This window comes from Typopeltis vanoorti, chromosome 1 (assembly GCF_054136105.1).
Source record: "Typopeltis vanoorti isolate ZY-2024b chromosome 1, IOZ_Tvanoo_1.0, whole genome shotgun sequence".
NCBI classification, from domain to species: domain Eukaryota; kingdom Metazoa; phylum Arthropoda; class Arachnida; order Uropygi; family Thelyphonidae; genus Typopeltis; species Typopeltis vanoorti.
Window position 1 is genome coordinate 26942633 of NC_143549.1, and position 23292 is coordinate 26965924.

At 37.0% G+C, this 23292-nt stretch overlaps 1 protein-coding gene across 1 annotated transcript in view; it reads left to right on the forward strand.

Annotated features, from left to right (window-relative positions):
- Positions 1–23292, forward strand: part of LOC150109852 (A disintegrin and metalloproteinase with thrombospondin motifs 9-like) — a 605150-nt gene that overhangs the window by 521877 nt on the left and 59981 nt on the right. Inside the window, exon 29 of the mRNA XM_090396355.1 lies at positions 9389–9524. Coding sequence (XP_090252481.1) covers positions 9389–9524 — 136 coding nt within the window. The remainder of the gene's footprint in view (positions 1–9388; positions 9525–23292) is intronic.

Consider the following 23292-nt stretch of genomic DNA (forward strand, 5'->3'; position numbering starts at 1 on the left):
AGACAGAGCTGTAGAGCAGGTGCCCTCCCTCGATGAGTCTTTGGACTCCCTGGAGGTGTCTAATAATAATAATTGTATCCAGATTGGCATCACTCAACTGACTGATCAGCCTTAGTATTTTTTTTTTTTGATATCCCTGACTAATCCCTAACCTCTGTACATTACTGATATTCTTTCCTTGTAGCTGTTTAAGCATGGCACTGTTCTAAGCTGCCACCTAAGTTTCTCATAATAGTCAGCATTGTACTTCCACATAAATCCTTCTTGATGGAGAATTCCACTTGTTTAGCAGCCTCCCAGAATAAGACTGCATGGTCACTTTCCCCAATCAGTCACAGTCTAGTGTGGTTACTAATACATCTCTGATGCTATTTCCAGATCAAGCACTCTCAAACTCCTCGATCCCTCTATGACATGCTGTTTCAGGGTCTCTTACTTACTGTATAAATTCCACTTCCATCTTCCCATGCTCCCTTTCCTCTTTCCAGTCTATGTCCTTCTACTTCAATCCTCATAATAATGGCTTAGACTGCACTTATTGTGCTAAAAACTGCCATTGCATTGCATTGACATCTTTCTGTGAATATCCTTGCAGCAGCCACCAACAATATATTTTTTCCTGTTGGTCTCTATCTCATGCCTGACAGCCTGAAATGAGCCACTTCTTTCAAACATAAAATTCTTCTTAATTTCTATTTTTGTTTGAAGTTCAGCTATTATCAGCAGTACCCCCCTCCTCCTGTCTTATTCCTTCTATGCTGTCTGAGAATGCAATACCCCTTACATTCTATCCCTGTAACTATATCATCTCCTGTCACCCACATTCCCTGATGCTGATACTTTTTGACCAAGTTAAGCTAACCAATGCAAAACATTTCTTCTTTATTTCTGATACTTCTCACATTCTTATGCATGCATTTCAACATTTCCTTTAATACATGGTTACCCTTGTATTAAATTACCAACCCATTCAGATTTGAAACCTGCAAATCTCCTGCATTCACCATTACCTAATCATTTCAGTGTGCGTGCGCACACACACATGCATGCACGCACACACGCACTTGTCCCAGGGGTCTGAATCCACACTTGATACATTCCCATCTCTCGCTCCAGAACTTCTATCTTCTCAGATTTTGCACTTCTAATCTCTTGCTGAGCAACACTCTCCAATGATCTAACTGCAAAACTGTTCATAATTGTCATTATCAGGGAGCAAAATATAAGATACATGCATGTAGGCACTTCATTACACTACACTGAGTAATGAAGATGAAGCATATCAGTTGAGAGTATGCTTAATCACACAATTGCCTGATCTCACATTTTGTCCTGTAAAGGACTCCTCATAAGTGTACTATTTCTTTCTTCACTATCACCTCATAATTATATTATCTTCAGCCACTTGCTCATGTCCTCATTTGCATTATCTACACTTTCACTATTCTGCCTTATATCATTAATATAGGGTATGTGATAGCAAGGAAAAAAGTTTGATTGAAAGTAAAGCAGGTGGTAAGTTATACTGCATTAAAAAGCAGAGTGAAATTAATGATCAAGTGATAAAATAGTGAGAGGGAATGATAGAAAGAAAAAGGACACAAGATTTGAAAGCTGAGTTGGTGAAGATGAGGCAAGAGACGAAGTGAATGCAGAGTGAACTGAAGAGAATTGTAGATATGTAAGGAAAAGTGAAGAGGACAAAAACAAATAATGTTGGTATAAAAAAGGTAATGAAAATGATATTGTATCACAGTGTGATTATTAGAGGCATGGTGAACAAGAGGATGCACAAGGTTCATTTTCCTGGAAGTAAAATGAATAGAGTGATTGAGGTGTTGCATGTGAAGAGTAAGTGAGCAAAGGAGTTGGTAGTGGTAATAGTGGCAAATATCTTGACTGGGAACAAGAAGAATATAAGATTGGATATCAGGAGGTTGTGGAAAAGAATAAAAGATAATAGTGTGATAGGAAAGGTAGCCAGTTGTTGCCCAGGTGATGACAGTGATGAGATGAGGCAAAGAACAAGAATTATGAATACGTTAGCAGAAATGTGTGAAGAGAAAGGACTGTAGTTTGTTAATATGTGGAATGAGTTTCAAGGAAGAATTGAACTGTATAAGAGTGATGGACTTTTTTGTGTGTGTGTGTGTGTGTTGAGCCCATACACAAGAGATTGGTTGATCAACCTATAGTACATTAGTACCGTATATTGGTAGTGGATTGGGAAAGGAGGAACTGTTTATATTTGATTTAAAACCCTGTATATTGTATTCCTTGGGAAACACAACTGTGGGGAAGACTTCCACAATACAACAGTTGCAGGGATGAAGGAAGAGGAAAAGAAACTTGTTTTGTGGGTTTCAAGATGCACTGTGAAGGGATGTTGAGCAGCAGCTGCATGTGTTCCAACAAGCTTAGTACTAAGTGGGGAAATTATTGATGTTATTTCAGATGAACATTTCCCATAGAAATATTTGTAGAATATACATATTACAGAAACCAATTGTCTGTGTGAAAGTAGGGGGAATGAGTTGGTAAGAGATGAGTTATTAATAAGTCTAATTGCTCTCCTCTGTATTGAGTAAAGCATTTTGATTAAGCTTTTAGGGTCTCCACCCCATATTGCTATTATTGAAGTATTCAATAGTTGGGCATATTTGTGATTTATATACTGTAACAGCTGCTCAGGGGTGAGGTAACATCTTCTTGAGCGAAAGAGAAATCCTAGTTCTTTTGAAGCTGAGGATGCAATGGTTGTGATGTGTTTAAACTAGGAGAGGTTTGATGTCAGGATAATTCCAAGAAGAGAAATCTCAAACTGCCTGGAAATTTGAGTATTGTTAAAAATAATACTGGAAAAAAATGGTTCTTTTTCATGAGAAATGAGACAGAACTGGGGTTTTAGTATTAAAATTGACTAGGTTATCTGAACCCCATTGGAGAGGATGGTTTGGAAATCAGAAGTGAAGGCAATGGTGGTTGATGTTCTATAGGTTGAGGTGAGTTGTGTAGAGAAAGGTTTATCAAATGAAAGGGAGGAGTGCAATGTGCTGTCATCTGCAAAACTGTGTATTGGGTGGGAGGTCAACTGAAGTAGGTCATTGATATATATATAGTAGGATTATATATAGGGTTGGTGAGAGGATAGAACCTTATGGAACCCGGCACTAGTTGGATGGTGAAAGGATAAGGAACCATTCACCATCATACATAGTGTGCTTTCAGATAGAAAGCTGGCAATCCAACTACAGAAGTGCCAAGACAGACCAAACAATGGTAGTTTGCTTAGTAAGCCTTTGTGCCAGACCCAGTCAAAAGCTTTGGAGATATCAAGTGAAACTACAAGACTGGTGATTATGAGAAGCTCAGGAGACAGCTTTTAGCTTTCTCCTGTAGCTGCAGCTTTTAGCTGTAGCATGGCATGAGAAGTTGTGTAGAAAGGAGATTAACGCTGCTTGGGTGATATTCAAGAACTCTCTAGTTGAAGCAATGTCTAAATGTAATTCCAAAGGTCAGGAGGTTAAATAAGGTTGGTGTGAAATGAATGAATGAAGAGATTAAGCATGGAATAAAGAAAAAAAAACATTATGGAGGCAACATAAGAGGAGTGGTAATAATCAATTCCACGAGGAATACAAAGAATAGCCAAGGAACATGGCTTGGTTGATAAGGATAGCAAAAGTTCAGTATGAACAGCAGTTGACTAATGAAGCTTAAAAAATCCTATGGAGTTCTTCTGATATGTAGCCAGAAAAAATAAGAATGATTATGATAGGATGGCATTGATTGGAAAAAATGGTATAAGAACAACTGCTGTGGAGAAGGATATAGTTGTGGTATTTAATGAACAGTTCATAAAGGTCTTTCATCGTTGTGAATGTGACATCATGGAGACTTTGAAAGCAGTGGATGATGAGGAGGAGAGGTCAAATACTGTGAGTGAGGAAGAGGTATATGGAGAATTAATCAAACATGATATTAATAAAGCTATAGTACTTAATGATATATCACCATATATTTTGAAGTAAAATGCCAGGGAGGTGACATCTGCCTTTTTTGTTTAATGTGAGTCTTACATTGGTCAAGTTCTAAAGGAGCAGAAAGAAAGCAAGATTGTACTGTTTCATAAAGGTGACAGAAGTAAAGCATTAAATTATACGCTAATCTGTGTGTCAGGTGTTGTGGTTAAAGTGTTGGAGAGGCTAGTGAGAATCAGGATCCAGAATTGGATTGACAACAATGATATTATCGTTGATGGACAGCATGGAATTGCTAGAGGGAGGTCATGTTTTAGTAACCTGCTTACTTATTATAATAAGGTGACAGCAGCATGGATGTGGAAGATGGATACACAGTAGTATTCTTAGACTTTGCAAAGTCTTTTGATAGATTACCACATGATAAGTTAATAATCAAACCAGAGTAGATGGTTTGGAGACTGGCTCTCTGATAGGTACCAACAAGTTGTGTATGGGGGAGCAATATCTCAGAAGAGGAAAGTCACTACTGGTGTGCCTCCATGGCACACCAATAGCATGCCCCTTCTCTAATATCATTAACATGATATTAGGAAAGATTTCAATGGGGATATACAGCTGTTTGCAGATCTTGCAAAGTTAGAACAAACTATGAGAAGTAGATCAGATGTAGTGGCCTTACATGAATAGACTCAGTAAATGGGCACAGAAGTGGGGATTACAGTTCAATGTTGCAAAATGTTAATATGATTATTACGTAACACCTCCAACGAGTACAAGGACTTATCTCAGCAGAGGACTCTGCTACACACATCTTACTGTCTCCCTCTACTACTGCTTAATTCTCCTACTAGACACAACTACTGTCAACTGCATCTACCATCCATTGCCACCACCAAAGTATTGTTTGCCTGTAAACAGAGTGTGTTCTGAAGGACGATTTGCCTGATGAATAACTTGAGTTTCTGGAAGTAAAAACCCTGCTACCTCCATGTGAAATCAGCTAACTTATCTTTAATTGAAAAAGTCAATATAAAGATTCCTCTCATATGATGAGAATCAAACTTAAACCTTTTTCGTTGAAGGGCACAACATACTATCGTTCTTCCAATTGTGCCATGGAGGCACTAATGTAAGATTTTAAAATTTGGAAAAAAAGATGGGATGTAAAATTTACTCTTGGTGGGGATATATTGTTGGAGGTGGAGGAATTAAGGGATCTTGGGATAATGACAGATAAGAATCTGTGATGTAGAGGAGATGTTGCCAAATTGTGAGGACAATACATCAAATTCTGGCAACAATGCAGAGGAAACTGATTTGTAGAAGTAAAGAGATATTGGCTTCATTGCATAATGCCTTGATTAGACCACATATGGAATACTTTGTACAGATTTGGTTACCTGGTTTTCAAAAGGTTGAAGAGAATTTCAGAGGGTTTAGAGCTGATTGACTTTATAGTTTTTAATCTCTAGAATGTTGAATGTGAAGAAAGGTTGAGACAATGAAATTTGCAGAGTCTAGTGGATAGGAGGAAAATGAGTGATATGATAGACACATGCAAGTTGGTAAGGGGTTGTTATAGGATTAATGTCGATGAGGTTTTTCATAAAATGGTGGGAGATTGGGGGAGGACAAGAGAAGGGCGGATGAGATGATTGTGATGGTAGGAACAAATGACTTTAGTGGTAATGTAAATTGGGCAGCGAGAGATATGAAATTTTTGCTTGAAGCTGTACAGAAGAAGACAGAGAGAGGAAAAATAGTGTGCGTGTTGCCTAGATATGATAATGACGAGCTGAGCAGAAGAGCAGTAATATTGAATGACATAATAGCTAGAATGTGTGATAAGAGAGAACTGGAATATGTGGATGCTTGGAGTGCGTTTGAGGAAAGAGAGGAATTATATGCAAGAGACCGCTTACATTTGAATGAGGAAGGACGTAGGCATCTGGAGAGATTGCTGTTCTGAACGAGTCAGTGTGTCCCGGAGAGGATGATAGCAGGGGTGGCCTCTTGTGGGAATGGATACTTGGGAGAAGACAACATCAGGTAACACTGAGCCCAGTGGAGTCTAGAGGGAATAATGCTGGGTATAGAAACAATGGCATTTATATGCTTTATACTAATGCCAGGAGTATCTGGAATAAGGGAGAGCAATTGGTTGCACAGATAGCATCAGCCTGGCCAAAAATTAATGGGTTCACTGAGACGTGGTTGACAGAAGAGGATAAAATAACAGGAATGGAAGTCGCTGGGTACAGCATTTTTCAGCAGGATAGGAGGCGAAAGCGTGGTGGTGGGGTACTGCTTATGATAAGTGACAACCTATGTCCTGTAAGAGTGGAAGCTTTGAAAGGAAGTGATACAAATGATTTTGAGAGCATGTGGTGTAAGAGGTAGGCAAGACAGGATATTTAGTGGGGTTTTGCTACAGACCCAGGAGCACAGAGGATTGGGACCAGAAGATGTTTAGCAGTTAAGTTTGGCAAGTGCAAGAAGAATGATTGTTATGGGAGATTTTAACTACAGTAGTATAAATTGGAGAGAGGGAGATGCATGTAGCAATAGGGGAATGGAATTTCGAGAATTCTTGAGGGACAAATGTCTTAGGCAACATGTAACAGAGGGAACAAGAGGTTCAAGAGTTTTGGATTTGGTTATAGCATCAGAAGAGTTGATAATAACTGAGATGACATCTCTCCCACCAGTTGGAGAGAGTGACCATATGGTTTTGACTTGGAAAATGAATAGACATGCAGGAGTATCAAACTTCCCATCAACTTCGGGAAGTTTCATGGAGGGAGGAATTGGAAGGCTGGGATATCATTAGTGCGTGGGAAATTGTGAAAGAATATTTGTTAACAGCAATCGTAAGTTGTATACCACGAGTGAAGAAGAGGACACAATTTGGAGTCAAGTGGATGACAAACAATATTAAACAGGAATTGCATGCAAAAAACAGGCTATGGAAGAGATATAAGGAGACAGGTGAAGAAAAGATGCATGAAGAATATAAGACACATGCCAAAAGAGTGACTAGTGTGGTAAGTAAAGCAAAACTGGAATATGAGAGGAGATTGGCCCTTAGATCCAAAGAAAATCCTAGGGAATTTTTTAGCTATGTGGTCAGTAAGAGGAAAAATGACTATGGAAGAATGATATTGTGGGATAAAAATGGGAATAGAGTGACTGATGCAGAGAACACTTTATTGGAGGGATAGGGCAGGTTTGAGGTTTAGAGGTACAGGAGGAGTGTGTTTCAGATACTGAGTACTCTGGATGTCAGTAAAGCTTTGGGACTGAATGGTATTTCACCACGAGTTTTGAGTGAATGTGCTAGGGAACTGACTGTGCCTTTAACCTGGCTTTTCGATGAAAGTCTGGCTGCGGGAAAGGTTCCAAGGGAATGGAAGGAAGGTAAGATAGTGCCATAGCATAAGGGTGGTAACAGACTGGAAGTGTCTAATTATAGGCCAGTTTGTGTGTCATCAGTAGCTGTTAAGATCTTGGAGAAAGTAGTGAGGGACCTTATACAGCATTGGGCAGATGAGGGTAATGTTATCTGTGCCAGTCAACATGGATTTGTGAAAGGGTGCTCTTGTTTTAGCAATATGCTAGCCTTTTATAATAAAGTTACAAGAACATTAGATGAGGGAAAGGCATATATTGCAATTTTCTTAGACTTAGCGAAGACAGGGTGCCACATGATAAGCTGATATTTAAGTTGCAACACATGGGTCTGGATGTCAAATTGGTCAACTGGATTCAGGATTGGCTGTCTGATAGGTATCAAAGAGTTGTGTATGGTGGAGCAGTTTCAAGGAGGCAGAGGGTTAGAAGTGGGGTCCCACAGGGCTCAGTACCAGGACCTATATTGTTTAACCTTTATATCAATGACATTGCCAGTGGATTGCACGGGGATATTCAGTTGTTTGCAGATTATGTGAAGCTCGGAAGGATTATTAGTAATAGTGCAGAGGTGGTAGCCCTGCAAGAGGATTTGAATAAGCTAGATAGATGGGGAAATGAATGGGGTTATCGGTTTAATGCAGCAAAATGTAAGGTCTCGAGGTTTGGGAAACATCAATGGGATGCTGCATACTCTATGGGAGGAGTTATACTGGAGAAAGTATAGGCAACAAAAGATCTTGGGTTGATGATTGATAGAAACCTGAAATTTAGGGAACATATTGCAAAGGTGGCCAATGTAACACAGAGGATTGCTGCAATAATGAGAAGGACACTGACCTGCAGAGATAAAACAGTTATCATTCCATTGTATAAGACCCTGATCAGACCACACTTAGACTATTGTTCTCAGATTTGGTCCCCAGGATTTGAAGGGATTAAATTAACTGTGGAAAGGATACAAAGACGGATGACAAAGATGGTTTCAGGACTGTGCAATTTTGGGTATGAGGATTGGCTGAGGGAATGTGGACTGCAGAGTTTGGTGGATAGAAGAAGGAGAGGTGATATGATTGAGACTTTTAAACTGTTGAGAGGTGGTTACAGGGTTGACACTGGGGAGTTCTTTTGCTTGGTTGAACAGCGGGAAGGAGTGATGACAAGAGGCAATCCCTGGAAGTTACGAAAGGAAACTATGAGCAAGAGGGTGAGGAGTGGTTTCTTTGCATGGAGTGTGGTCGAACCATTGAATGCATTGCCTGATGGAGTGGTGAGATCGAGAACGGTCAATGAGTTTAAGGAATGGTATGATAGACCATGTTTCATAGGGGGGGACCTCCCCTCGATGGGTCTTGACTGACTTTATGTTCTTAGGAACGACCTCCCACGATGAGTCTTTTGACTCCATGGAGGCCTGAATAATAATAATAATAATAATAATAATTAATATCTCTTGTTTTATCCAGGACTTTGTAGATGATATTTAATCTGTTATCATGCCCAGTGTCCTTGATTCATTACTGCATCAATCACTGTTCTTTGGATTCTTTCCTGAACTCCTCTTCTTGAAAATCTGGTGACCAAATATATGCACTATGAGTGTATTGACTGAACTAAGTTTGGTATGGAGGGCTTATAAGTTATTTTTATATTTCCTTGATTTTTATGTCATTCTGATTTTTGCTATAATCCACTGCATTTTCTTCTTGATTCTCAAAATGTGGTCTCTAAATTTCATAACCTTATCTACCATCAACACTGGTTCCCTTATCTCTTTCACCTCCTTTTATAAATCCTTACAGAAGACAACAGCACTGAGTCAGTGAATTAAATTTAATTAATTATTATTGTAACTACCACAGTTAATTTACTTTAATTATTAAATGGAGTTATTTGGATCTGTCTGTTATAATCAATGTATTTTATTTATCATTTATTTAACCATTTATTTGCATTTTAGACTTAATAATTAATTCAACATGAATGTTTTTATTTAGTGTTCTGAAACATGTGGCAGAGGAAGACAAAAAAGAAGGTTGCATTGTTATAATTTGCAGGGAAAACGCATACCAAATAAACACTGTGATAAATCATTAAGGCCAAAAAGAAAACGCAGATGTTGGACACGTCCTTGTAAGTATTGCTATAAGAAAGATAATTTGATATATATATAATTAATTTAAATATTTACATTAAACATCATATGAACAGAAATAGATAGAATGGAATAATTTAAAACCCATATTAATAAATGCAGCAACAGAATGCCTTGAAGCAAAAAATTAAGCTGAAGAGGAGAAGTGAAATAAGAAACTGGAATGAAAACATTGGAGCAATAATCAAAGACAAAAAAGAAGCAAATAAACAATTAATAAACACAAAAACCACTAGAAATAGAAATTTAATTATAAATATAAAAGAGTAATAGCAAAAGAAAAAAAAAAAGCATTCAAAAAAAAAGAATAGAGAAGCGTGATCACTTCAAAACTGGAAAGAAACCATACAAATACATTCAGAATTCTAAGAAACATGAATAAGAAGGTAAAAAAAAAATGTGAAACTTAAAATAATCAACGAGAAAAACCTGGCTGGACTTCTTACAAAACTTATGCCATGATAGTAATGAAACTAAAATAATATAATGCTAACTACTAACTATACTTTTTATCTTTCTGCATGGGTGGTATGTCTGTGAGTCTGTCACTTCTCATTGTATTCTCCATTTTCTTTTTATCACTTCCTCACCATATGCAGTGGATCACAATCCAAAGAAATGTGACTTTACTATAGCTCACATAAATTCTCCTGCAAAAAAATAGTTTAAAAAATCATTAAAAAATCCAAGAAAAAATAACAAACACAAAAACAACATAAATCCAACCAATAAACTCACTAACATTAATTCTTAACAAAAAGTGCACATTCGCTTCACCACATCCATGGCATGAACAGCAATTGAAACGATGTGCATTACCACCTGCAGTCACCTAAACCAGAACTACTACTGATCACATCAACTGTCCAAATTACACATTACACAATTCTTTCTACTGCAAGACCAAAACTTGTACATTCATAAGAACTGACAAATCATGCAGAAGATTCCAAACCTCTAATCTTCCCCTTGTTTGATCTGCTTTGTCTCAAAATTTCTCTACAAAACCAACCTGCCCTTTTCATATGCTCTCTATTACTCAAAATTTTGTTAACCTCTGACTTCTTCAACTCTCTCTCTCTATTTCTCAAGCTTGATTTTCTACAATTGAAATACTCTAATAGTGGGGTCATCTTTCTTGGGGACTTCAACTCCACAACTCATTTGGATTCTCTCCTTCAGGTTCACCAATCAATCAGGTAAGATGCCGAGGTGTTTGTCAGATCATCAATCTTGTTACTAGAACACATGCAATCCTCTCCCCTCCAATTTGTTAATATACTATTATATTATTATTCAATCCATGGAGTCAAAAGACTCATCGTGGGAGGGCCTTCCTAAGAAATACAAAGTCTATCAAGACTCATCGAGGGGAGGTCCCCCCTAAGAAACACAAAGTCTATCATACCACTCCTTGAACTCATCAACCGTTCTTGCTCTCAACACTCCATCAGGCAATGCATTCCATTGTTCAACCACCCTCCATGCAAAGAAACCACTCCTCACCCTCTTGCTCACAGTTTCCTTTCGTAACTTCAACGGATGGCCTCTTGTCATCACTCCTTCCCGCTGTTCAACCAAGCGAAAGAACTCCCCAGTGTCAACCCTGTAACCACCTCTCAACAGTTTAAAAGTCTCAATCATATCACCTCTCCTTCTTCTACTCACCAAACTCTGCAGTCCACATTCCCTCAGCCGATCCTCATAACTATCATTGTACAGGCCTGAAACCATCTTTGTTATCCGCCTTTTTACCCTATCCACAGTTAATTAATCCCCTTCAAATCCTGGGGACCAAATCTGAGAACAATAGTTTAAGTGTGGTCTGATCAGGGTCTTATACAACAGAATGATAACTGTTTTATCTCTACAGGTCAGTGTCCTTCTCATTATTGCAGCAATCCTCTGTGTTACCTTCGCCACCTTTGCAATATGTTCCCTAAATTTCAGGTTTCTATCAATCATCAACCCAAGATCTTTTGTTGCCTATACTTTCTCCAGTATAACTCCTCCCATAGAGTATGCAGCATCCCATTGATGTTTCCCAAACCTCGAGACCTTACATTTTGCTGCATTAAACCGATAACCCCATTCATTTGCCCATCTGTCTAGCTATTCAAAATCCTCTTGCAGGGCTGCCACATCTGCACTATTATTAATAATCCTTCCCAGCTTTGCATCATCTGCAAATAACTGAATATCCCCCTTGCAATGCACTGACAATGTCATTGATATAAAGGTTAAACAATATAGGTCCTAGCACTGAGCCCTGTGGGATCCCACTTGTAACCCTCTGCCTCCTTGAAACTGCTCCACCATACACAACTCTCTGATACCTATCAGACAGCCAATCCTGAATCCAGTTGACCAATCTGACATCCAGACCCATGTGCTGCAACTTAAATATCAGCTTATCATGTGGCACCCTGTCAAATGCCTTCACTAAGTCTAAGAAAATTGCAGTATATGCCTTTCTCTCATCTAATGCTCTTGTAAATTTATCATAAAAGGCTAGCATATTGCTAAAACAAGAGTGCCCCTTCACAAATCGATGTTGACTCTCACAGATAACATTACCCTCATCTGCCCAATGCTGTATACAGTCCTTCACTACTTTCTTCGAGATCTTACTAACTACTGACGACATGCAAACTGGCCTATAATTAGGCATTTCCAGTTTGCTACCGCCCTTATGCAAAGGCACTATCTTACCTTTCCTTCCATTCCATGGGCACCTTTCCAGCAGCCAGAATTTCATTGAAAAGCCAGGTCAAAGGCACTGTCAGTTCCCTAGCACATTCTCTCAAAACTCGTGGTGAAATACCATTCGGTCCCACAGCTTTACTGACATCCAGAGTACTCAGTATTTGAAACACACTCTTCTCCTCCTGTACCTCTAAACCTCAAACCTGCCCTATCCCTCTAGCATTAAAACCGACTCCTCTGGGATGAAATACTCCAATAAAGTGTTCATTGAACAATTCCACTATGTCCTCTGCATCAGTCACTCTATTCCCATTTTTATCCCTCAATATCATTCTTCCAGTCATTTCTCCTCCTACTGGCCACATATGTAAAAAATTCCCTAGGATTTTCTTTGGATCTTAGGGCTAATCTCCTCTCATATTCCAGTTTCATCTTCCTTACCATACTGATCACTCTTCTGGCCTGTGTCTTATACTCTTTATTCATGTTCTCTTCACCTGTCTCCTTATATCTTTTCCACTGCCTCTTTTTCGCATGCAATTCCTGTTTAATATTGTTTGTCATCTACTTTACTCCAAATTGTGTCCTCTTGTTCACTCGTGATAAACAACTTACCATTGCTGCTAACAAATATTCTTTCATAATTTCCCACGCACTAATGATATCCTGGCCTTCCAATTCCTGCTTCCATGGAACTTCCCCAAGTTGACATCTTAGACTATTATAATCACTTGCCTTATAATTCCACATATGTTCCCGTCTCTTTGATACTTCTGCATGTCTATTCATTTTCTAAGTCAAAACCGTATGGTCATTATCTCCAACTGGTGGGAGAGATGTCATCTCAGTTATTATCAACTACTCTGATGCTATAACCAATCCAAAACTCTTGAACCTCTTGTTTCATCTATTACATGTTGCCTAAGACATTTGTCCCTCAACAATTCTAGAAATTCCATTCCCATATTGCTACATGCATCTTCCTCTCCCCAGTTTATACTACTGTAGTTAAAATCTCCCATAACAATCATTCTTCTTGCACTTGCCAAATTCAACTGTCTAAACATTTCCTAGTCCCCACCCTCTGTACTCCTGGGTCTGTAGGAACACCCCACTAAATATCCTGTCTTGTCACCTCTACCTCACACCATATGCTTTCAAAATCATTAGTGTCACTGCCTTCCAAAGTCTCCACTCTTAGAGGACATAGGTCGTCACTTATCATAAGCAGTACTCCACCACCTTGACCTCTTCCTTATAAGCTTCCCTTCCAAGTATAGATGTCATTTCTACTCTTGGTAACTCAAATCACAACCTCATACATCTTTTGCCATAGAACAGCCTTCATCCACCAGTTCTCAGTCTTGCGTCCTTTGGCACTACAAGAGCACCAAATGGGATGACCTCTGTGGTTACTATTTATCCTTACCATTGTTTCTGAATATCCAAACACCTATTAAGAGAAATAATTCTCACAGGAATTAAGGCTTTCATCCCTTATTCCACTCCAAATTCCCAGCCACCATCTAAGCCTTGGAGAAAAGTGTGCCAATGCAGTAAAAGTGAAAAAAAACACTGCATACCATGAATGTCTGAAGACCAAAACTCCAGCTTCTCACTCCACCTATACTGTGGCTCATAACAGGTTTAAAAGAATCATCACTAAATCTAGATCAGATCAAAGGGCCAAATGCTGCACACTTCCCTCCTGCCCAAATAGCAATTGTTCCTTCTGGTCCCTTACCAAGGCAATCAGATGCAACTTTTGTTCACCCAGGTTTCCACTATTCTCACATCCAGGTAGTACCGTAATCCTCTGTCCGAAAGAAATCTGAAGAGTCCTTAATGCAACGATCTGATGGCTGTGTTGGTAATGGCGAGGACGGTATGCATAGCAGATTATGTTCCCATAATAGGGTAAAACTTCTATTCTTGTAGATACAGAAGGCCCTTTAAGATTTTAACTTGATTTTAAATTTCACTCTTTTGGTAATATTTCTGTATCCCTGTTTAATTTGTTGGGATACAGAAATATTACCAAACTGTGTGAAGTTTAATCTGACTTTCTCAAGATCAAATCCAAAAGTCTTGATTCTCTTGTTCCCCTTTACTATATGTTGTCTGAGAAGTTTGTCTCTCAAAAATTCAAGAAATTTCATTTCCTTACTACATACCGAGGAAACAACATAGTAGTATGTTGTCCTGATCATTAGCACACCATCAGCATTTCTGTATCTATTATTATTTCCTCTAGTCTCCATTTGATTCTTCAATATACTATACATTTTTTAAAGAAATTGATTATTATTACTTAAATAAAGAGCCAATAGGCTTCACTTCGGCAATGTAACATTATTTAAATTAAGAGGATATTAAATCCCACATTATTTCAAAGCCGAATAGGAAACTCAAAGATAGGAATCAAAGAGTTTCATGCCGAATATAGCAAACTATAAAAGTTTCGGCGAATTGTAGCGTAAGCTAAAGCATGTTGTTCAACACTAGACAACTCATAGCAAAGGTGGGTAAAGTTCTGAAGTTCTCTTTGCTATAGCCTTCGGTAAAGTTCTGAAGTTCTCTTTGCTATAGCCTTCGGTAAAGTTCTTTTCGCTATAACCTCAGTATTATCTGGTCTACCTACTCACTGATGAGACCTCAATAAAGGTTGAAACCAGTCTGGGTAGTGACTTTCCACCATAATGTAAAACATCATACATCTCCTAGGAGATGTGTTTTGCATTATGGGAAATACTAAGAATAGTGATCAGAACTTTACCCACCTTTGCTACGAGTTGCCGTAATGTTGAATTATGTGCTTTTGTTTATGCAACAATTCACCGAAACTTTTATAGTTTGCTATATTCGGCATGAAATTCATTGGTTCCTATCTTTGAATTTCTTATTCGGCTTTGAAATAATGTGGGATTTAATATCCCCTTAATTTAAATAATGTTACATCACCAAATTGAAGCCTACTGGCTCTTTATTTAAGTAATTTATGGAAGCACCTTTTTGACAACTCGTATAGCAAAGTATATACAGGGTGTTCGGGATAAATTTGACATATTTATAATTAATTATATTTTTCCGTAAGTTACATGTATTAACACACACTTCTCTTCATTTAAAAGTTTGGACCCTTCTTCATTCATATACAAGATGTCAGAAAGGATGGATAGCTGGAACCCACCTGAATCATGGAAGAGAATAACTTGTATCATGATGATTCGTGCCCGCCATCAAAATAAGGATATTACGACTGCTGCCCAATGCTCCCTGAATACAGTAAAAACAATCAGGCATGAACTAGAGACTTGCAATGGTGACTACGAGGATGTAGCAAGAAGAAAGATCCCTAGCAGACGATCTGATTGCGTTCGTACAGCAGAATTCCTCGCAAATCTGCAGGAACAGGTGTTGAAGAACCCTGGCATTGGAATTCGGGCTTTGTTCGTGGAGTTGCTAACTGTAGTCAAGCCCTGGATAACAAGGGTAGCCAATGGTAGGCCGTATGTATGGCAGCAGGATTTGGCCCCTTGCCACACCTCTGGGAAAAGTCAAAAATGGTTGTCTGAAAATTTCTACGACTTCACCAGTCCAAATGTTTGGCCTCCAAACTCCCCAGACCTTAACCCCATGGATTATTTTGTATGGGGCGCAGTTGAAAAAGACACCAATCGCACTTCCAGTAATACAAAAGCCCAGTTAATGGATAAAATTAAAACAGTTTTTGCGGCCCTTCCCAGGGAGACTGTAGCATCAGCTTGTTCGAGGTTCCGAAGCAGAATTGAAGCTGTGATCGATGCTAATGGTGGTTATTTTGAGTAAATCTTGTTGATAGTATTGTAATTAACTCTGCCTGTAATGTTTTTTGTCAATTCATTAAATTTAATAGATACAAAGAAGATTTTCTTTTTCCTTACGAAACTGTCAAATTTATCCCGAACACCCTGTAAGTTCTCTTCGCTATGACCTCAGTATTACCTGGTCTACCTACTCACTGATGAGACCTCAATAAAGGTCGAAACCAGTCTGATTAGTGACCTTCCACCAACAGTTGCCAAAAGTTTACAAATCGAGTTGCTGACGTACTGGCACATGCCAAAAATTTACAAATCAAGTTGCTGGCGTGCCCGGCACATCAGCAACTAATTAATACAATGCTAATTAATTAATTAACATTAATTAATACAAGATTAATTGCAGAATTTTATTGAAACAAGTTTAAAAATTAACATAGAATTTCATAAAAATGAACTCATAATTTGACATACACATTGTCATATACAAATCAATATCAACCTATTATCGATTTATTAATTTATCAATATCAATTCATTATATCAATTTATTAATGAGATTTTTGCTGTTGTACATTAGATGCCAAATGCTTTATATCAGGTTCATATTTTGTCACTTTTAGTAATACACACGTGCAACTAAATTCATCAGTCATTCTATTTCTTAAATTGTCTTTTATAAAATTCATTTAAAAAAATAATGACTCACAAGCATATGTAGAGGAGAAAATTGATAATATAGCCATCGTTAGTAATTTTAAACAACAAAAGGTTTCAGGAATGGCATTCCAAGTTCTCAATATTTCCTCTTCTGCATTCTTTTTAATTGTTCCCAATAATCGATCATTTTTCATTATTTTCAAGTCATTTCTCAAATCGACAAACTTTTGTTTCCATATAGAACTAGATTGAAAATCGATTAGTTGCATTTCTATATCTTCCAAATTCAGCCACTCGAAAATTTCCAAATTGAGTTTATCTGTTGATGTTGTGTCCGGATGCAAAATAAAACAAATTTGCAGAGACATTTTGATGTCTCTGCAAATTGACTGAACTGCGTAAATCTTGAAGAAAATTCGTTGATTATCGACTGAATAATTGTAGAAAACTTTTGTCAATTTAACTTGATCTGTTTTTTCATGGGATTCTAGATCTGCAAAGAATTTTTTTGTATTTGGAAAATATCGGAAGGTATTGGAAATAACATCACAATTAAAAATTGGTAATTTAGCTTCGAATGCTTTGATTAAATCAAACATGACAATAATTGTCTTGTTAACACCTTGCAGTTTAACATTTAATTCATTTAAATGTAAACACAAATCAGTAAAAAACATTAATTTTGAAAGCCATTCGACGTTTATTAATTGATTGTATTTTTCAATTATTTTCTCATTATGTAAAAAAAGTCTGACTTCATCTAAACACTCAACAAATCTTTGAAGAACTTTCCCACGACTTAACTATCGGACTTTGTTGTACATAAGTAAACCATTGTACACCGAGTTTACCTCACTTAATAATTCTATAAATTTTCGTTTATTTAAAGCTCGTGCCGATATAAAATTGATCAATTTTGTTACAATGCTCATAATATCTTCCAGTGGCTTAAAACTAGCCTTTGCACATAAAACATGCTGATGTATAATACAATGAAAACCCAGAACTGAATGTCCTATACGTTTGGTAAATAAATTGATGAATCCATTTTCCTCTCCAATCATACTGCAAGCACCATCAGTAGTTACTGATACAATTTTGGAGGGATCTATATCTCTTTCAGCAAGTGCATTTGCAGCTGCATTGTAAATATCTATTCCTTTTGTTGTTGCTGCTAATGATGTTAAACTTGTCAATTCTTCTTTGATGTTATTCCCAACAAAATAACGAATGAAAATTGCTAAACGAGCTGATTCAATTATGCCAGTATTCTCATCAAGACAAAGAGAAATTAAACCAGAAGATTTTATATCTGTTTTTTGCTGATGAGTTATACTTTTAGCCATTTCTATGATTCTGTCCTTCACCATGTTTCTAGCCAAAGGCATATCTTTTATTTTTTGAATAATTTTTTCCTTGTTTTCAAAATCTTCAAAGAGAACTGGTGCACATTTTAACCATGCTTCTTTTATATGTTCCCCATCACTGAAAGGTTTCCTATGTTTGGCAATTACATTCAAGGCAAAAAAACTAGCAGCAGTTATATTTGAACGACTGCTGATAAATTTCATTAGGGTTGTTGACTGGATATTCCTATTTTTAATTGCCCAAGCAATAAATTCTTTCTGTTCGTCCTTGCTTTTCTCAAGGAGCGATTTATGGTTTGTCTCATAATGCCATTTTACTGACGACATTCTGCCCACAACTGTCCCGGAACATAAAACACACATTGCTTTATTGTCTTTATTAATCATGCCAAACTCTTCAGTCCACCAGCTTTGGAACTCTCTGCCGCTTGACTGTGATAATTTTTGTTTTTTATTTTTGCCAGCCATGTTCAGTAGAACTGTAACAAAATAATTCACAACTTAAATCAAATGCATTTTTTATAATTTCAAAAAAATCAACATCTTATTATATGCCTAAAATAAATTATCTTTATAATTCTCATTTACAGTAGCAAAAACAAAACAGTGCACATACGCAACAATAATGCACCTGCCGCTGCTTATTTCTGCCTAATGGCAGATGCGCGGTGCGAAATGCATAATGAACGCATATGCGATTAGAAAAGGGAAAAGTTAGGGAATCCTAAGGATCAGTCGTTCTCAATTCTTTTCTATAAGACTGTATTTTTATTTATTCTTACTGTATTAGAGGGCTCATTCCCAACAAACATACTTGTAAATACCGTTCCTATTTTTTTTTAAGTTCATACATTAAACTAACATAAGTATTAATATTATATAAATTAAGTGGATATTAAATCCAACATTATTTCAAAGCTGACTACAGTAACTATAGAATTTTCACGGGAAATTTGACTAGTGAACTTACGGGAATACACTCGCTGCCATACTACCAGTTGCTCTAGCAGCTAGGGCAACTCGTAATATGGTGGCGAGTGTATTCCCGTAAGATCTCTGGTCAAATTTTGCATGAAACATCTATAGTTTCTCTAGTCAGCTTTGAAATAATGTTGGATTTAATATCCACTTAATTTATATAATTTTGTATCGCCGAAGTGAGGCCTTTTTGCTATTTATTTTAGTAAATAAGTATTAATAATTAATTATGGCATAATCATAAAGAGTATTAATACACTTCATGTATATGGTGTAGCATGTTGACAAATATAAAAGTACGCATTTAAATTAGTTATCAATCACAGGACTAATGCTTCAATATTGTAATTTCCTCAGGCCAACGTCATTAAATTAACTTCTGGTAAGTTTCATTGACATATCCCATTCTGATCACCAAAAGTTTATAATATTATTCAGTATAAAATTGATTATTGTATTATTAAATTGATTTTAATGATGTTGGTTTGAAAAAAAAAAAAAAAACGGTATTGATAAAAATATTTATGCATTGTAACTCACCATAGAAGTCAGTGGAACAGGGGAAGCAGCAGAAGGATGTCAACTTGTCGGCGAACGCTTACTGTCGAATATAACTTGCCCTCATGTATAACTGGCACCCCTGATTTCACTTTACGAAAAAAGACATTAAAAGGTTTTGCATATATACCTCCCACAAAAAAACAACACGCCCTCCCCAAAAGCCATTATATACTGTAGATGCAAGAAAAAAAAATAGTTTTATTGTATCCCTGAATAAGGTACAGAGGCTTTTGCAGTCTGTGTAATATATTTAACAAATAGATAGTGCAATTAGAGACAGCTGGAATAAAAACGGCGCTAACTAATGAATCACATGTACCCCTCTCACAGAAACTACGCTGTATAGGCAAGCAAAAATGTTGCACCGGAAACACAGTATCTAACTAAAACTATTGTCCAATTTTTCAATTACATGATTTTTTGAATTTGAATTGAAAAATTACATGTAATTTTTCAATTACAAAAACAAATAATTGTTTGCTTGCATTTGAAATTCTCAGATCACAAAAGCTTCAAATAAAATTCTACCACGAATTGAAACATACCATATAATGCTTGTTTGAGTTCCCCTTCCAGCTCAAACGAAACAAGCAGCAATAAAAATCAACCAAGGGTTGAAACTTTGTGTGAGATGAGCCCACCCATAATGAGAAGTTCTGTCGGAACGATAAACGACACCCTGTCGTGAATGTCTTAAAACTAAGAAATATATAGTGAATGTTGTTATGACAGTTGCAGATGTTATGGAATTCGGTTGAAGAGAATTAGCATTTCAACTCAAAAATTGTCAGTTCCATTTGTCTTTGGGTCGCATGATCTTTTGTTAATACCGCACCAATCAAATTCATGTCATCATAGCTGCTCTCTCCTGTAAAACAAAATTTAACTTGTACGTATTGTAACAATTAAAATAAAAAAGGTGGAATAATTTATAAGCATATAAAAGGATATCATATGTATATCATTGACATGCCAGCAAAATTCTCGGGCGTGCCACCTCTAACACGCGTGCCATAGGTTCGCCACCACTGTCCTAGGAGATGTGTTTTGCATTATGGGAAATACTAAGAATAGTGATCAGAACTTGTGTTCTGATCACTATTCTTATATATTCTGCATGCTTTAGCTTATGCTACAATTCGCCAAAACTTTTATAGTTTGCTATATTTGGCATGAAACTCTTTGATTCTTATCTTTGAGTTTCTTACAAATAATGTGGCTTTGAAATAATGTGGGATTTAATATCCCCTTAATTTAAATAATTGATTATTATTTTTTAATGTTCCCACCCACGAAAGATTATAAGTAAATCTATAGCATATTTGTACTGTGGGTTGGCTAAGGATTATTTTTTTTCCATTATTATAAATTTTATATATAATTATATATATAAAAAATAAATAATTTTTTATTTATTTTTACATAGTCTGGAAACCCTGCTCTAGAGACCAAGCATGAAACTTTTTCAAGCCACTTCAAGTCTCTAGTAATCAGGACTAGTCTTTCACAGGGAGATGAAATTCTCCCACCTGCCAAGTGAATATCCCCACATGAGGCCAGCTCTGCCACCATCCATCTTTGTAGGTCTAGTTGATTTGTCCTAATAATCAAAGTATAAGGTTATGCATTTTGGGGTGAAAAGATTAGCAGCAGTATATCACATTGGTGGAACCGTACTCCAGGAGATTGATGAGGCTATGGATTTGGGAGTGTTGGTGGATAAGGAGTTGAAGTTTTGGGGGGGGCACATCGCAAAAGTAGCTAAATCAGCTCATCAAATCACTTGGTTGCTGAAAAATACTTTAACAAGAAGAGACAAACAGGTTATTGTTCCTCTGTATCGAGCCTTGATAAGATCCCATCTAGACTACTGTGCCCAGATCTGGGCACCAAGGTTTCTTCTTGATGGGGAGGAGGTGGAGAGGATCCAGAGACGAGTGACCAAGATAATAGCAGGACTATTGAAGATTTGTGGGCTGCAGAAATTGGTTGATAGGCGAAAAAGGGGTGATGTGATTGAGATATTCAAATTACTGAAGGGTTTCTATAAGATTAATTCAGAAGATATTTTTGACAATAAAACTAGTAGTGGGAGGACTAGGGGCCATTCATGGAAGCTTGGTAAGAGTGTGGTTAGCAAGGGTGTTAGAGCTAGGTTTTTTACTTGGAGAGTGGTAAATGAGTGGAATAAGTTGCCAGAGTCTGTTGTGGGTGCCATGACTGTAAATGAGTTCAAGGTGAAGTATGATAGATACTGTGTGAATGTTGAATAGTTGTTCTTGACATGATGTTTGGCTTCCCTCCCTCGATGAGTCTGAGGACTCCTTGTAGCTGGCCGTAATAATAATAATGATAATAATACTTACTTGCCCAGTGATGACTATGCCCTTCTATATTCAAATACAATCCATCTCTCTCTCTCTCTATCTCTCCTAGCCATAAATGCCCTGCAAGGATCCAGTATATATCCAGTAGCTTCACTCTTATGCTGTACTGGTGCAGTCTCTGATATTAACCTCAGATCTCTCTCCACTCTATTTACACTCTCTTTGAGAACTTTCATACCACCCATCGATATCATCCACATTCTCTCTTTGCTTTATTGTTATTGTACCATTCCATTCTGCACACTAACAATCAGTGAATCTTCATCCATTGCTATCCTCTCAGATCCATTCATTTCTTTTTCGCCTACATCTTTCTGTCTATCTCCTGACACTCTTCCTCCTTCATCTCTCATCTGCCTTTCTGTCACTTGCTCCCATACTCTCTCTTTCAATTTTTCTTCATTCCATCCCTTTCCCTGGTTTACCCATTCTCTCTCTCTCTGACATTCTCATAACTTTCTTTAACACTTTTTTTGGTAAACAGAATTTTATATTTGTCATGTCAACCTAATTTTGTAATGCAAAAACGAATTTCTTTAAAATTATTTGCTATTCAAGTGACCAGTAGTCATGTTTTCTTTGAAAGTCATTATTAAGTAAAGATTTCAATGAATAGTAAAAACAGCTATGAAAATAATTCAAGATAGTTAAAAAAAATCATATACAATAGCATTCCAGTAAAGTTTCATTTATTGTTTCTGCAGCTGAATTCTAATTCACTGTCACATGTAATGCAGGGGTTCCCAACCTCTTTCCACTTGTGCACCCCTTTTAAACCCATTTCTATAAATTGTACCCCTTGTTTTTAAAATAGCTGTTTTTAAATACTGACAATTTTGTTCAGTACCTATCTTAATGTAAAATAGTGGAAATGGGGTAATGAGTGAGGAAAGGAAAATTACTACACTAAAAGTACAAACCACAGATTTAATTTTACAATATTCATAAAAGCGATGATTCAAACTTAACATTTATTGTTCCATAACTAACATTTTGTATTTTGTTTACTTTACTTGTTTTTCCGCCATTACTGATTATTTTTCGTGTATCCCTGAACACAAGGTCATCTAGAAGAGTGTGTCTGCTGAACTCATGACATATATATACCTTTAGACACCTACCTGCTGTGTTTCAAAGCAGTTGCTCATTATTTTTATGTGATTTTGTCTCATTATGTAATAATCACACTGTGTATATATCAAAATGGTTGTGAAAATGTGCCCATCCATTGTAGAAAAAAAAAAAGATTTATTGTGTCAAGTGAGGCTCTTTCCTAATGTGCATCAC